The sequence below is a fragment of the Phyllobates terribilis genome, unplaced genomic scaffold, assembly GCF_046119375.1.
Source record: "Phyllobates terribilis strain yellow unplaced genomic scaffold, ASM4611937v1 Scaffold_4__5_contigs__length_816908805, whole genome shotgun sequence".
NCBI classification, from domain to species: domain Eukaryota; kingdom Metazoa; phylum Chordata; class Amphibia; order Anura; family Dendrobatidae; genus Phyllobates; species Phyllobates terribilis.
In genome coordinates this window covers 294501331-294517595 of record NW_027362764.1, presented here as the reverse complement: position 1 = coordinate 294517595, position 16265 = coordinate 294501331, and the positions used below count along the sequence as shown (strand labels likewise).

General features: G+C 44.5%; 1 protein-coding gene across 10 annotated transcripts in view; it reads right to left on the bottom strand.

Moving 5' to 3' along the window:
* GRB10 (growth factor receptor bound protein 10) overlaps nucleotides 1-16265 on the bottom strand; it is a 302376-nt gene that overhangs the window by 103985 nt on the left and 182126 nt on the right. For 7 of the 10 annotated variants that reach the window (XM_073678326.1, XM_073678331.1, XM_073678325.1 and 4 more), the window contains one exon: nucleotides 6134-6350. The exons of the other annotated variants lie outside the window; for them this stretch is intronic. In XM_073678326.1, the coding sequence (XP_073534427.1) occupies nucleotides 6134-6350 (217 nt within the window). The remainder of the gene's footprint in view (nucleotides 1-6133; nucleotides 6351-16265) is intronic. 10 annotated transcript variants of the gene reach the window in all.

The following is a 16265-nucleotide window of genomic DNA, read 5'->3' as shown; positions in this document are numbered from 1 at the left end:
TTTTCGCATGCGTTTTTCAAGCAGTTTTCCAAGTGATTTTGAGCATCACTTGGAAAAGTGCGTGACAAGTTGGTCACACAATATAAATCCATGCAACCGGCATGGATTTATAATGTGTGAACAACTGATGCTTTAAATGCAGCATCTATAGTTAAAAAAAAAAAAAAAAAAACCTGTATACTCACCTCTCCAGTCTCCTCCCGGCAGCGATCCTGTGATCCTCTCTTCGGCGTCCCGCAGTGTACTGTCAGGACCTGCGGTGACGTCATTTAGTCAGCTGATGGTCACGCTACCATCACCTGACCGTCGACGTCAGTGGTCGCGTGACCATCAGCTGACTAAATGACATCACCGCAGGTCCTGACAGTACACCGCGGGACGCCAAGGAGAGAGGACATGGCCGGGAGCAGACCGGGGGCCGCTGGAGAGGTGAATATATAGGTTTTGTTTATTTTTAACTTTTTTAGTTCTTTTTTTCACCGCGTGGTAGCCGGGATGAAGAGGAGTTATAGTCTCCTCTCCATCCCGGGTACCACACGCACCGCGATTACGCTGCAAATTCGCGGCCATTGAAACGCAGCAAATCCACATATACCTGCAGGTTTGCTGCGTTTCAATGTTCCTCAATGGCCGCGAATTTGCAGCGTAATCGCGGTAGAAATGGTCATGCTGCGTTTTGCAACGCGAATTTGGCACGCTAATTGGCGCATCATGTGCACAGCACATCCGAATTCACATTGCTTTGCATGGCAGACTGTTTTACAAGAGTTTTCACAGCCGTAAAAACGTCACAAAAACGCTACGTGGGCACATGGCCTAAAAGCTGTTTAGGCTGTGTGCACATGTTGCAGATTTGGTGTAGATTGGCTAGCAAAACCTGATGCCAGCAAACTGAATGAGAAACCTTAAGTGTCATGCACACATTGAGTATTAGACTTGCAGATTTGGTGCAGAAAATCTACAGCATGTCAATTCTCTGTGCGCTCTTGCCTGCGTTTTTCACCCATTGAATGCACTGAAAAAAATGCAGGCAAAAAATGTGCCAAAACACATTTTTTTAGGCGGCTTTATCCTGCCAAGAGGCAGAAATGGTGCAGAAATTTGTCCACACAAAATACTCAACATGTGCACATACCCTTAGGTTAGGTTCACACGTTGCCATTTGGTTCTTTTTATGCAAATTTACAGCGGCATTTTACAGTACCAGCAAAATCTGAGATTTCAGAAATCTCATGCATACAGCTGGTTTTTCTCTGACGGTTGTCAAAGCTGTGTTTTTGCAAAATGCAGCATATCACTTTCAGCATTTTTTCACCCATTGGGTAAGGCAAAAACTCAGCAAAAAACGCAGGCATCAGGTTTTGCTGTGTTTTTTTGTGCCAAAATTGAGGAAATTGAATTAGGAAAGTTTAGCGGCAAAAAAAAAAAAAATCAGCATGCATAAAACACAAATGGACAGTGACAAAAACGCTGTAAAAACAGCACCAAAAAAACTAAGCAAAAACCTAGGAAACCCTGCTTTGAGGCTTTTTGAAACTTTACTGCCAAGAGAGCAGGTTTTGCTGCAGAAAAAACAACAACGCGTGAACATCGCCTTACAGTACCAGCAAAAGCTTTGAGATTTCAGAAATCTCATGCACAAGCTTTTTTTTACTGACAATTTAAGAACTGCAGCGCTTTTTAAACCTGCACCATGTCCATTCCTTCAGTGATTTTTGACCAATAGAAAGTTAAAAGAAAAAAAACCCTTAATGTTTGTGGTGTTTTTTAATAGACTTTGGTGAATAAAAATAACTTATTAAATCTGTACTGTAGACAAAGCACATGCAATCACAACAAAAAAGCCTGCCCAAAAAAAAGTTGACAAATCAGCGAAATCGCCATGAAATGGCTTTGAACACAGCTTTTTTTACTGCCAAGAGTACAGATTTTAGCTGCAGAAGAAAAAACCGCTGTGTGTGAACAAAGCGTGAATGCATCATTTAAAACAGAAGACCTTGTATTTCAGAGTTCCATTATAAAGTTTGTCTTCCTAGTTTCATCTTGGTCTCACTGATCGTGTCAGACTTTAATGGCAGAGGCTGATCGGGAAAACAGAGGAGAATAAAGACATGCTTTGAGGCTCACGGACTGGAGCCAGTCTTTTTAAACTGATGAGTGCATGGCCTAATGAAACTACGGACGGCACACTGTCCCAAGAAAGAAAACGGACCGCACTAGAAAGTCCCATATAAACGTGTGAATGCAACCTACAGTTCAGGGTACATTCCATAGGACTTCATGCTGCAATTGTATGTAAAAGTGTCCTTTAGTATAGGATGGGCTACTTTGTGTTGCATTTTCTATATGATTTGCTCTGCGTTTGGGTAATTTATAACCGTGTGAAATAAAGAAAAAAAAAACAAAGTGGAAGATGCCCACCATTGGCAGCCTACACAAAAGGTAGAAGTTGAAATTAACATGAGAAAAAAAAAAAAGACATCCCTTGCAAAAAGCCTATTCTCTCAAAATCCTGACGAACAGGGATAAATGATACCCATTATGTAGTGTAATGCAAGGCCCCCAATCACACAGCCATCTCTTCCATACATAGGCACTGTGCTCAGCTCTGAGCGCTCCAGTTTTACCTATGACCGCTGCTGCCACACATTTCTGGAGGCAGCTCATTTCTAGAAAACCGATGGATAGGCAGTGTGAAATCAGACATGATGGATCTGCACTTTGCTTTTTCTGGCAGTCTCAAAGAATGAATGGAATAGTGGTCAGGCATCTGATCTGCAGCTTTATTTTATAACGAGGATACAAGTTCTACCAGGGATAAAAATGCCCAGTTCTGACAATCTGTATGGGACACCCACCAATCAGCTAGTTAACAATACTGTTAGGCTGTGTGCCCACGTAGCGTTTTTCAAGCGTATATGCTGCGGAATTTCCGCAGCGTAAACGCTTGAAAAACGCATGTATATCCGCACCCCATGGTCCCCAATGGCATTCCGCAATGTCAATGCCCATGCTGCGGATTTTTCCGCAGCGTATATGTTGCGGTCAAAAATCCGCAGCATGTTCATTAATTTTGCGGAAGCGCTGCGGAATCAATGTGCGGATGGTACCCAAGTCTGGATGAGAGGAGACTCTCATCCAGACCTGGGTACCAAAGAACCTGTAAAAAAAAGAATAAAATAAAGTTTATACTTATCTTCTGATGTTTTCCCTCCGTCGCGCTGTTGTCTGAAGGACCTGCCACGTCATTGAGTCATGTGACCCACCACATGACTCAATGACGTCACCGCAGGTCCTGCTCACAACAGCGTGAGCCGCTCAAGACTCCGGACGGGGCAGAGAATGCATCAGAAGGCGAGTATAAAGTTTATTTTTTTATTTTTTACCATTCTGAACAAGTTGTCAAGCACTTTTCCAAGTGATGCTTGGAGAAGTGCTTGATAACCCGCATGCGGAAATGCATGCAAAGACGCCTCACAAACGCTTCTACCTGGCGGGAAAACCGCATGTAATATCCGCATGCGATTTTCCCGCCAGGGAGAAGCGTAAAAAATATGCTTCAGGTCCGCAACGTGGGCACATAGCCTTAATGGGAGGTAAAGGTTTGCCCAGTGAAAACAAGTTATATTTGGATGGCCTACTGGAGCAGTGGCTATGTAAAGGCCCCAACTACTAACGGCGGGGGTAAGATTCCGTTTTGATACAGCGATGCCACTGACATGAAAGATGAGCTTCAAAAGAAAAACGGTGGTAAAAACAACAAGATTTATTGTAACAAAACTCGCCCCTGTTTGTATGGGGAAGAAAAGTGAATAAAATAAAACAGTAACATTTTTAACCCAACAACTCGTACAAAAGAATTGTGTTTTATTTTTCTTACCAGGAGAACAGCCACATATTCCTGGTCCCAGTAAGGGGATGTCTTTCCAATAATGCCACCCCTCTCCCCTAAATGTGTCCGGACTTAAACAGGGCTAGTTCCTAAGGGGAAGCCGTAATGTGTCTTTTCTCCTGGTTCACAATCTTAATACTATTCCCAATCAATAAACTTTCTGGGATCCCAATATGACCAAACTCAGCTGTACAGCTAGGGGTATTCGAACCCAAGTTCACCTAACAAGATCATATAAAATAAGCAACCATATTCAATTCCCATTTACAAGAACACAGACAGCAAATTCATTTGATTGGCATGCTCTGCGGGAAATTCAATCCAGACAGGTGGGTGCCTTGGGAGCTTCACCACAGACTGCGGCCTTTCTGAACTTCGCACTGCGCTATCAACAGTCGATGACAAGATGAACACAGCTCGTGCCTCACTGACACTGTCCCATAGAGACTAGTCATTTAGATTGGTCTCAACACCTAGCTGACCCTAACTAACTCGTTGGACTGGTCAGGGAAAATTTAAAATAAGATCATGAGGTACCTCATCCTTCTTTAAAACATAGGGTGCTTTACCCTCCGCGGATGCAGTGTCACACTTCACAAGATGGCCGGCTCTTTTCAATGTTATCCCACTGTTGAACTTCCCAGCGCTCTTCACCGAACAGAAATAGAGGATTATGGTCCCAGACGTCACCAATCACAGGGGCACGAAACCGCTGCACTCCAAGGGGAGAACCAGACCTTCCTTTTTTTCCCTCAACCACCAGGAGCTCCCAGAACACACGCGTCACGTCCCAGCTCCGTCTTCCTGGCAACCCAACCCCTCTCCACCAAACAAAACTTTATCCATCCTCAGCTTGAGTGGCAGAGCAATGATGCAATGAAAGATTATAAATCAAGCAGCAAAATTGCATTTTCACTGCACAGTTCGTCTATTATTTGTAAGACTTGAAGATCGGAATAAAGGTAGCACTCACTGATATATCTGAAGAGATCCTTTATTATCACCAGTAAAGCATGCTGGCCAGTGACTTGGGATAGCGACCCCGAGGGGTGTGCAGGGGAGTGAGACTGAGGACGACGGCCGTTTCGCTGCCTTCCGGCGCTTCAACGGGTCCCTGCGAAATGGCCGTCGTCCTCACCCTCACTCCTCCGCACACCCCTCGGGGTCGCTATCCCAAGTCACTGGCCAGCATGCTTTACTGGTGATAATAAAGGATCTCTTCAGATATATCGGCGAGTGCTACCTTTATTCCTTTCTTCAAGTCTTATGATTACATACTTGGTAACGCACCACCGTTGATCTGGGAGCATATATTCTAAAAGGTGAATCAAATTGGAATAGAGGTGGCGAAGTATTTGCTTCTCTTTGCATGTGAATCGTCTATTTGCATCGCAGCATTCATAAAATTATTCAAGTATTGTTTTGCGAACACTTAATAAAATTTAGACCAACAGCGAGTGTCACTGACATCTAGTGGTCAGATGCCATTGTTACAGGTGTGGCCTCCACTCAGTCATCACCAACACACATCTCTATACACCCCCTTACACTTACAGGGAGAAAATTATGTTTTATTCTCCCTACAGCCGCTTTCTCAGAGTCACCCCGCAGTGCACAGTTAGTCATCGCGCACTACACAGTGAGCTTGCAGTTATTGCTCCCTTGTACTTTGACAACCTGCACTGCAGCGTATGCACAGAGCAGGCAGTCTGTGTGCAGGGAATCTATTACAGAATGCTCACTCAATGAGTGGTGACTAATGGCCCCCTGCACCGCCCCAATAACCCCATGAGAGCAGCAAAAGGGAACCTTCATTTTATACCCTGTAGCCACTGCTCAAGTAAACCAGCTTTTTTTTTTTTGAGAAGACCAGTACCCTTTAACACCGTGGTGCCCATCTGATAAATAAAATTATAGATTATAAAGAGTACAGTTAACTTAGTATTTACAGCCACATCAATTTTTGAGCCAAAGCCATAGTAATATCCAGCAAGGAGATATACGTTATCATTTTTAATTCCTTTCTAAAAACTGCAGTGTAGGAAACCACACTAAAACCTAACAATAGACCCATTATGTGTGGACAATGACTGCAAAGAAAGAAAAAAAAAACACAAAAAACCTGTCAATTCAACATTGACCTTTTTTTAAATATTTTTTTAAAAATGAGATCAATAAGAAAAAAAAAAAGTTGGTTACAGATTCATACAAAAAATGTAAGCAGGTATTGGGTCATTGTACCTTACTGCTTGAATTTGCATGGGTTGGGAGCGCTGCATTTTCTGTCTCTGTGGCATGGACGGAAGAGTGTTGGCTCCTGAGTTTGATAGCGGGATCCGATTAAGCTGACCATTTTTTAGAAGTGGCACAGAATCAGTCACCCTGCTGCATGTAGAGTATAAACTGTCCAACGAAGAGTTCATATCATTAACCAAAGCCTCTAGGTCAACATCGTCATCTAGGAATGAAAAAAAAAAAAAAAGCTAACCCATTGAATGCATTCTTCTAAATATCACCAAACTCAAAGAAAGGCTTATGTTTCACATAAACTATCACATTTCACATGACCAAGCTTTAAACAATGCAGTTATATTACAAAACAAAAACAAAGTTTAAATGTGTCTGAATACACCATGTAAAAAAAAAACTGCAGAATGTGTGTTTTCATATGCAAGAGATTCAATGCAGAAACTTGTGACTGGAAGTTTTTTTTAATATACCCTTAAGGCTAAGTCCCACGAAGCAGAAATGCTCCAGATTTTTTCAGCATCTCCCTGGCAGGAAAAACACATGCGGATTGTACATGTGTTTTTCCTGCCAGGTAGAAGCGTTCTTCACTTGCATTTCTGCATGCGGGTTGTCAAGCGCTTTCCAAGCTATTTTAGCATCACTAGGAAAGTGCTTAACGACTTGGTCACACTATATAAATCCATGCAACCGGCAAAAACTACAGGTACTATGGTACCCGGGTCTGGAGGAGAGTCTCCTCTTCTCCAGACCCAGGTACCATCCGTGCATTGAATCGTTTAATATCCGCATGTGCACATTGAGTCATGCGAATATTAATGTGATTGAATGCAAGTCAATGGCGGCAATTATGCAGCGTTTCCGCAAAATTAATGGACGTGCTGCGGATTTTTCCGCAATGATAATCCGTAGCGGAAATTTCCGCAGCACGTGCACAGCACATGCGGATCATCATTGGGGAATATTGCAGACCTTCTACCAAGCGTTTCCGCCGCGGAATTGCCGCTGCAGAAACGCTTAAAAAACGCATAGTGAGCATTCAGCCAAACAGTATATTCCCATTTTGGAATCAGAATAGCATCACGTGCATCTGCAGTTACATAAAATATTTATATAGTGTAGGACCTGATGGGTCTCACAAAATCACTGAGATTGGTGATTATGCACCCAAAAACAGCCAGTCCAATAGCCTCCAAGGTTTGTCTCCAGCACTGCACACTCATTACTTTCTACAACCATAATACGGATACTAGATACATCAAGGACTACAGCTGGCCTGCCCTGCATGAGAAAATGTCACTAATGTAAGGGATTTAGATAACTAATCGTGAAGGTTTAGCATGCAGAATGCTGCGCTTTACATACAAGTCTAAGTAGCCATTGTTCAGGCGATAACTAGTGAGCGCAGTGTCTGGAAGACCACGGATATGAAACCTGAGTGAATAAATCATACATAACTACAGAGAACACTATAGTGAACTGTTCTGGTTACTAAAAAAAAACAAATACTGTTACTAGAGACCATTTCAAGGATTATGTGCAAGTGTATATTTTTTGGAAGTGCATTGAGCTGAAGGGTACATTGCTGGAAAAGGAAAAAAAAAAAAACTCTTTAAATCTCTTAGTTTGCGAGTGTGAACGAGCTGCGTGTGTCCGGAGCGCAAGTGCGAACGAAAGTAAGTGTGTGACTTGTTTTTCAGTGACTTTGGAAGGGAGGACTTAGGACTGAATTGCTGACTGTATTTCATTCTCTCTTTACTTTACTTTTTACTTAATTAATCCACCGCCGATATCTAATTGATACACTTGCACATCCCTAATTGATCCCCGTCCATACACCTATATATAAATAATTGTGTTTTGTATTACATACATACATACATACATACATACATACATACACACACTGACTGTATCCCCATATTTAGAATGACGTCTATGTTGGCCGGAGCCGTGCAGTGTACATCTTGCGCAATGTATGCATTCCGTGAGCAACCGCTCGAGGATCCATACTGCTGCGAGAGATGTGAGCATATCGTGCACTTGGAAGCCCAAATTCTGGATCTAAGTGCTCAGATAGCGATACTGAGGAGCATCGACAACATGGAACGGAGTTTGCTGCTCACCAAGCAGACACTCAATGGGTCAATACTGGGGGTGGAGCATAGAGGGGAAGTGCAGGCTGAACAGGCAGGGAGCTGGATAACAGTTAGGAGGGATAGAGGGAAGAAGTATAGGAAGGCTGGTTCAGAACCGGCATTATTGGAGCACGACAGATCCTCTGACCGCCGGGGGAGTGTATGCTCCAGTAATGAGGGGGAGGGGGGGAAAGTGTAGGGCAGGCAAGACAGGTTCTGGTAGTGGGTGACTATTATTAGGGGGACAGACAGGGCAATCTGTCACAAAGACCGGGATCGCCGAACGGTGTGCTGCCTCCCTGGCGCTCAAGTCCGGGGGATCGGGTTGACAGGTTACTGGGTGGGGCTGGCGAAGACCCAGCGGTCATGGTCCACATCGGCACCAATGATAAAGTGAGTGGTAGATGGAGGGTCCTTAAAAATGATTTCAGGGACCTAGGTAGGAAGCTTAGGGCAAGGACCTCCAAGGTAGTTTTCTCAGAAATACTACCAATCCCGCGAGCCACACAGGAGCGCCAACGGGAAGTTAGGGAGGTGAATAAGTGGCTAAAGAGTTGGTGCAAGGCAGAAGGGTTTGGGTTCATGGAGAACTGGGCCGACTTCGCGGTCGGCTACAGGCTCTACCGTAGGGACGGGCTGCACCTCAATGGGGAGGGTGCAGCGGTGCTGGGGAAGAAGATGGCTAATAGGTTGGAGGAGTTTTTAAACTAGAGACGGGGGGGGAAACCAAGGAAATAGGTGGGATGTGAGGCAAGCAAGGGGGAAGGGGAGAAGTGAATATAATGAGGGTGGAGAGGGGGGTGGGGATAGTACAGTTAGAGCGTTAGAGAAGAATAGGATGCTAAATAACCCCAAAGTTTTATCTTGCATGCTGACCAATGCAAGAAGCCTGACCAATAAGGCGGATGAGCTGCGGGCGCTTATATCGGAGGAGAGGTATGACATAATAGGTATAACAGAGACTTGGCTAGACGATAGCTACGACTGGGCGGTAAATTTATTAGATTATAGTTTATTTAGAAGGGACCGGAAACAGGGGAAAGGCGGAGGAGTCTGCTTATATGTAAAGTCATGTCTAAAACCCAGACTAAGGGAAGATATAGGAGAGGGAGAAGAGGGGGTTGAGTCCATGTGGGTAGAGATAGAGGAGGTAAAAAAAAATAAAATATTACTGGGGGTCTGCTATAAGCCACCAAATATAACAGAGGAGAATGAGAATCTGCTATTAGGGCAAATAGACAAAGTAGCAAAACATAATGAAGTGATTGTAAAGGGGGATTTCAACTACCCGGATATTGACTGGGAAACAGAAACCTGTAGATCTCAGAAAGGAAAAAGGTTCTCGACAAATATTAAGGAGAATTATCTCTCCCAACTAGTGCAGGAACCAACGAGAGGGAAGGCCGTGTTGGACTTAATATTGACTAAACAACAAAACATTAAACTTTAGGAGGGCGAAGTTTGATCAGCTGATAGAAAACCTTCAACTTATTGACTGGGACAAAGTACTTAATCAATGAAATACTAATAGTAAATGGGAAACCTTCAAAAGAATTCTGAATACTCAGTGCGAGAGGTATATTCCGTATGGGAATAAAAGGGCCAGAAATAAGAGGAAACCAATATGGTTGAACAAGAACGTAAAAGGGGCGTTAAATAGCAAAAAAGAGGCATTCAAGAGATTAAAACAGGAAAACAGTAAGGAGGCACTAATGTGTTACAAGGAAAAAACGAGAACCTGTAAAAAACAAATTAAAATAGCAAAGGAGGAAACAGAGAAACGTATTGCTAGGGAAAGTAGATCAAATCCCAAACTGTTCTTTACGTATATAAATAGTAAAAGGATTAAATCGGATAATATTGGACCGATAAAAAGTGAGAAAGGCAAAATCAGAGAAAGATGAGGATAAAGCTAATCTATTAAATAATTTTTTTTCGACAACTTTCACAAAGGAAATAGAACAGGAGAAATGAGAAGTGACAAGCTTAATCCTCCACTAAGTATGACAAATCTAACCCAAGTTGAGGTATAGAAACGCCTCAGTAACATTAAAATAAACAAATCACCAGGACCTGATGGCATACACCCACGGGTACTAAGGGAACTAAGTAATGTGATAGACAGACAGTTATATCTTATATTTAAGGACTCTGTTGAGACTGGGTCTGTGCCACTTGATTGGCGACAGGCGAATGTAGTGCCAATATTCAAAAAGGGAGCGAAAAGTGACGCCGGAAACTATCGGCCGGTGAGTGACGTCCGTTGTGGGCAAAATTTTTGAAAGCTTCATTAAAGAGGCAATTACGGAGCATCTTGATGCGAATAATCTTTTAATCCCGAACCAACATGGATTCACGAGGAATCTCTGCTGCCAAACAAACCTGATTGACTTCTACGAGGAGGTTAGCTCTCGAGTAGATCAGGGGGAACCAGTGGATGTCATGTATCTCGACTTCTCAAAAGCGTTCGATAGCGTGCCACATAATAGGTTGGTATACAAAATGAGAATGATGGGGCTGGGGGAAAATGTCTGCAAGTGGGTAGCTAACTGGCTAAAGGATAGAAGGCAGAGGGTGGTTATAAATGGAATATACTCAGATTGGGTAAGCGTCACTAGTGGGGTACCACAGGGGTCTGTACTAGGCCCAACGTTATTTAATATCTTTATTAACGACATAGTCAACGGGATAAATAGTAAAATATCAACATTTGCAGATGACAGTTATGTAAAACAATTAATACAAAAGATGACAGTGCAGACTTACAGAGGGATTTGGATAAGCTGGGTAGGTGGAGCATTAAATGGCAAATGAGGTTTAACGAGGAGAAATGTAAGGTCATACATATGGGAAGGAAAAATGGAAGTCACCAGTACTCACTGAATGGGAAATCATTGGGGAATTCAGAGATGGAGAAGGACTTGGGCATCTTGATTGATAGCAAACTAAATTGGAGTGCCCAAAGTCAGGCCGCTGCTGTAAGGGCAAACAGGGTAATGGGATGTATCAGAAGAGGTATAGCTGCAAAGGATAAGAACATTGTTCTTCCACTGTACAAAGCACTGGTCAGACCACACTTGGAATACTGTGCTCAGTTATGGGCCCCAATATATAGAAAGGATATAAATGAGCTTGAAAAGGTACAAAGGAGGGCAACAAAATTAATAAAGGGAATGGAGGGACTGCAATACCCAGAGAGGTTGGCAAAACTAGGACTATTCAGCCTGGAAAAGAGAAGGTTGAGGGGGGACATAATAAATGTGTACAAATATGTTAGGGGACAGTATAGAGATCTTGCCCGGGATTTGTTCAAAAGGAGGGATATTACGGTAACAAGAGGGCATTCACTAAGACTGGAAGAGAAAAGGTTTCAGCACCAGCATAGGAAGGGGTTCTTTACTAGTGTTGAGCCACCCCCGTAGTGTTCGGGTTCGGTTCGGTTCGTCGAACACCTTAGAACACCGTCGAACACCGTTAAAACCAATGGCAGGCAAACAAAAACACATAGAAACACATAGAAAACACCTGCAAAGGTGTCCAAAAGCTGACAAACTGCTCAGAAGACACTCTCTTTAAAAAAGCCGGCCGGCAAATTCAGCAGCGGCATACACCGGTACCCGACAATTTAGACAAGAAGGAATAGAGCATCACACATAGATTAGATAGCTAGAAACATGTCAGTCACACATATAAGAAGCACAGTGACAGTGTTGGTTACTGCACTTGTCATTTAGTGTAAAGGATTTATTAAAAAAAATATATTAGTGTTTTCATGCACCGTCTCTTTAAAAAAGCCGGCCGGCAATTCAGCATCTGTACCCGACAATTTAGAACAGAAAGAATAGAGCTTCACACATAGATTAGATAGATAGAAACAGGTCAGTCACATATATAATAAGTACAGTGACAGTGTTGCTTACTGTACTTGTCATTTAGTGTAAAGGATTTATTTAAAAAAATAATAGTGTTTTCATGCACTGTCTCTTTAAAAAAGCCGGCCGGCAATTCAGCAGCGGTACCCGACAATTTAGAACAGAAAGATAGAGCATCACACATAGATTAGATAGATAGAAACATGTCAGTCACATATATATGAAGTACAGTGATAGTGTTGGTTACTGTACTTGTCATTTAGTATTAAAATAAAGGATTTATTATTAAAAAAATTGGCGTGGGGTTCCCCTTAATTTTAGGCTCTAGCGGAGGTTAAGCAGACAGCTGGGGCAGATGTTTGAAGCCTGGGAAGGGGGTAATACCCACGGAGCTTCCCAGGCTACTAATATCAGCCCCCAGCTGAATACATAGCCTTTACTAGCTATTAAAATGGGGGACCCCCCAAAAAAAATGACGTGGGGTCCCCCCTAATTTAATAGCTAGCAAAGGCTAGGCAGACAGCTGGGGGCTGATATTAATAGCCCAGGAAGGGAGCCATGAATATTGGCCCCCTCCCAGGCTAGAAACACCAGCCGTCAGCCGCCCCAGAAATGGCGCATTCATAGGATGCGCCAATTCTGGCACTTAGCCTCGCTCTTCCACGCTGCCCTGGTGCGGTGGCAGGGGGTAATAGGGTTGGGGTTGATGTCAGCTTATAATGCCAGCTGACATCAAGCCCAGGTTAGTAATGGAGAGGCGTCTATAAGACACCCCCATTACTAACCCCATAGTCAAAGTTAAAAAAAACACAAACACCCAGAATAAAGTCCTTTAATTGAAATAAAGACACAATCCTTTATTGTTCTAAATTAAACCATACTTACCGTCACGCCCATTCCAGCTGAAGCCAACGATCTCCTGCAATAAAAGAAAAATAATAAACCAACCTCATCCTTACCTTTCCATGGTTCCCACGACAGCTTCAGCTCTGCTACATCGAGATGACAGGCTGGACCGCAGCAGAACGCTGCCATCCAGCCTCTCATCCCGCAGACACTGAGAAGCGCAGGCTTGCTTGCGCTGCTCAGCGTCTCTCTGTGACGACATCCAGATGAGCCGAGTTCATGTCCAATGAACTCGGCTCACCTCATGCACGTCACTGACAGCGTGGGAAAATTCTCACGCTGAAGCGGTGAGTGCAGGAGAATTCTCCCACGCTGTCAGTGACGTGCATAAGGTGAGCTCATGTCCAATGAACTCAGCTCACCTCCTGCACGTCACTGACAGCGTGGGAGAATTCTCCTGCACTCAGCGCTTCAGCGTGAGAATTCTCCCACGCTGAAGCGCTGAGTGCAGGAGAATTTTCCCACGCTGTCAGTGACGTGCAGGAGGTGAGCTGAGTTCATTGGACATGAGCTCACCTCATGCACATCACTGACAGCGTGGGAGAATTCTCCTGCACTCAGCACTTCAGCGTGAGAATTTTCCCACGCTGTCAGTGACGTGCATGAGGTGAGCCGAGTTCATTGGACATGACCTCGGCTCATCTGGATGCCGTCACAGCGAGACAGTGAGGAGCGCAAGCATGCCTGCGCTTCTCAGTGTCTGCGGGATGACAGACTGGATGGCAGCGTTCTGCTGCGGTCCAGCCAGTCATCTCGATGTAGCAGAGCTGAAGCTGTCGTGGGAACCATGGAAAGGTAAGGATGAGGTTGGTTTATTATTTTTCTTTTATTGCAGGAGATCGTTGGCTTCAGCTGGAATGGGTGTGATGGTAAGTATGGTTTAATTTAGAACAATAAAGAATTGTGTCTTTATTTCAATTAAAGGACTTTATTCTGGGTGTTGTGTTTTTTTTAAATACTTTACTAGAAATTCATGGCGGTCATGTCTAATACTGGCGTGACCCCATGAATTTTGGGCTTGGGGCCAGCTGATAATACCAAGCTGGCCCTAACCCCTTTATTACCCAGTGAGCCACCGCACCAGGGCCCTGGATGAGTTGGGTACAGCGCCAGAAGATGGCGCTTCTATGAACGCGCCATTTTCCGGGGTGGCTGCGGACTGCAATTTGTAGCGGGGGGGGGGCCCAGAAAGCTTGGGCCTCCCTGCGCTGCAGATTCCAGCCCCCAGCTGCCTAGTTGTACCTGGCTGGACACAAAAATAGGGCGAAGCCCCACGTACTTTTTTTTTAATTATTTCATGAAATTCATGAAATAATTAAGAAAAAAAGGCCTTCCCTATATTGTTGTGTCCGGCCAGGTACAAATAGGCAGCTGGTGGTTGGGGGCAGCCCGTTCCTGCCTGCTGTACCTGGCTGGACACAAATATAGTGCGAAGCCCCACTTCAATTTTTTTAAATTATTTCAGGAAATTCATGAAATAATTTTAAAAAAATTGACGTGGGGCTTCGCCCTGTTTTTGTGTCCAGCCAGGTACAACTAGGCAGCTGGGGGCTGGAATCCGCAGCGCAGGGAGGCCCAAGCTTTCTGGGCCACCCCCGCTGCAAATTGCAGTCCGCAGCCACCCCGGAAAATGGCGCGTTCATAGAAGCGCCATCTTCTGGCGCTGTACCCAACTCATCCAGGGCCCTGATGCGGTGGCTCACTGGGTAATAAAGGGGTTAGGGCCAGCTTGGCATTATCAGCTGGCCCTAAGCCCGAAATTCATGGGGTCACGCCAATATTAGACATGACCACCATGAATTTCTAGTAAAGTATTTAAAAAAAACACAACACCCAGAAAAAAGTCCTTTAATTGAAATAAACACACAATTCTTTATTGTTCTAAATTAAACCATACTTACCATCACGCCCATTCCAGCTGAAGCCAACGATCTCCTGAAATAAAAGAAAAATAATAAAGCAACATCATCCTTACCTTTCCATGGTTCCCATGACAGCTTCAGCTCTGCTACATCGAGATGACAGGCTGGACCGCAGCAGAACGCTGCCATCCAGCCTGTCATCCCGTAGACACTGAGAAGCGCAGGCTTGCTTGCGCTCCACAGTGTCTCTCTGTGAGGGCATCCAGATGAGCCGAGTTAATGTCCAATGAACTCGGCTCACCTCATGCACGTCACTGACAGCGTGGGAAAATTCTCCTGCACTCAGCGCTTCAGCATGGGAGAATTCTCACACTGAAGCGCTGAGTGCAGGAGAATTCTCCCACGCTGTCAGTGACGTGCAGGAGGTGAGCTGAGTTCATTGGACATGAGCTCACCTTATGCACGTCACTGACAGCGTGGGAAAATTCTCCTGCACTCACCGCTTCAGCGTGAGAATTTTCCCACGCTGTCAGTGACGTGCATGAGGTGAGCCGAGTTCATTGGACATGAACTCGGCTCATCTGGATGTCGTCACAGAGAGACGCTGAGCAGCGCAAGCAAGCCTGCGCTTCTCAGTGTCTGCGGGATGAGAGGCTGGATGGCAGCGTTCTGCTGCGGTCCAGCCTGTCATCTCGATGTAGCAGAGCTGAAGCTGTCATGGGAACCATGGAAAGGTAAGGATGAGGTTGGTTTATTATTTTTCTTTTATTGCAGGAGATCGTTGGCTTCAGCTGGAATGGGCGTGACGGTAAGTATGGTTTAATTTAGAACAATAAAGGATTGTGTCTTTATTTCAATTAAAGGACTTTATTCTGGGTGTTTGTGCTTTTTTTAACTTTGACTATGGGGTTAGTAATGGGGGTGTCTTATAGACGCCTCTCCATTACTAACCTGGGCTTGATGTCAGCTGGCATTATAAGCTGACATCAACCCCAACCCTATTACCCCCTGCCACCGCACCAGGGCAGCGTGGAAGAGCGAGGCTAAGTGCCAGAATTGGCGCATCCTATGAATGCGCCATTTCTGGGGCGGCTGACGGCTGGTGTTTCTAGCCTGGGAGGGGGCCAATATTCATGGCTCCCTTCCTGGGCTATTAATATCAGCCCCCAGCTGTCTGCCTAGCCTTTGCTAGCTATTAAATTAGGGGGGACCCCACGTCATTTTTTTTGGGGGGTCCCCATTTTAATAGCTAGTAAAGGCTATGTATTCAGCTGGGGGCTGATATTAGTAGCCTGGGAAGCTCCGTGGGTATTACCCCCTTCCCAGGCTTCAAACATCTGCCCCAGCT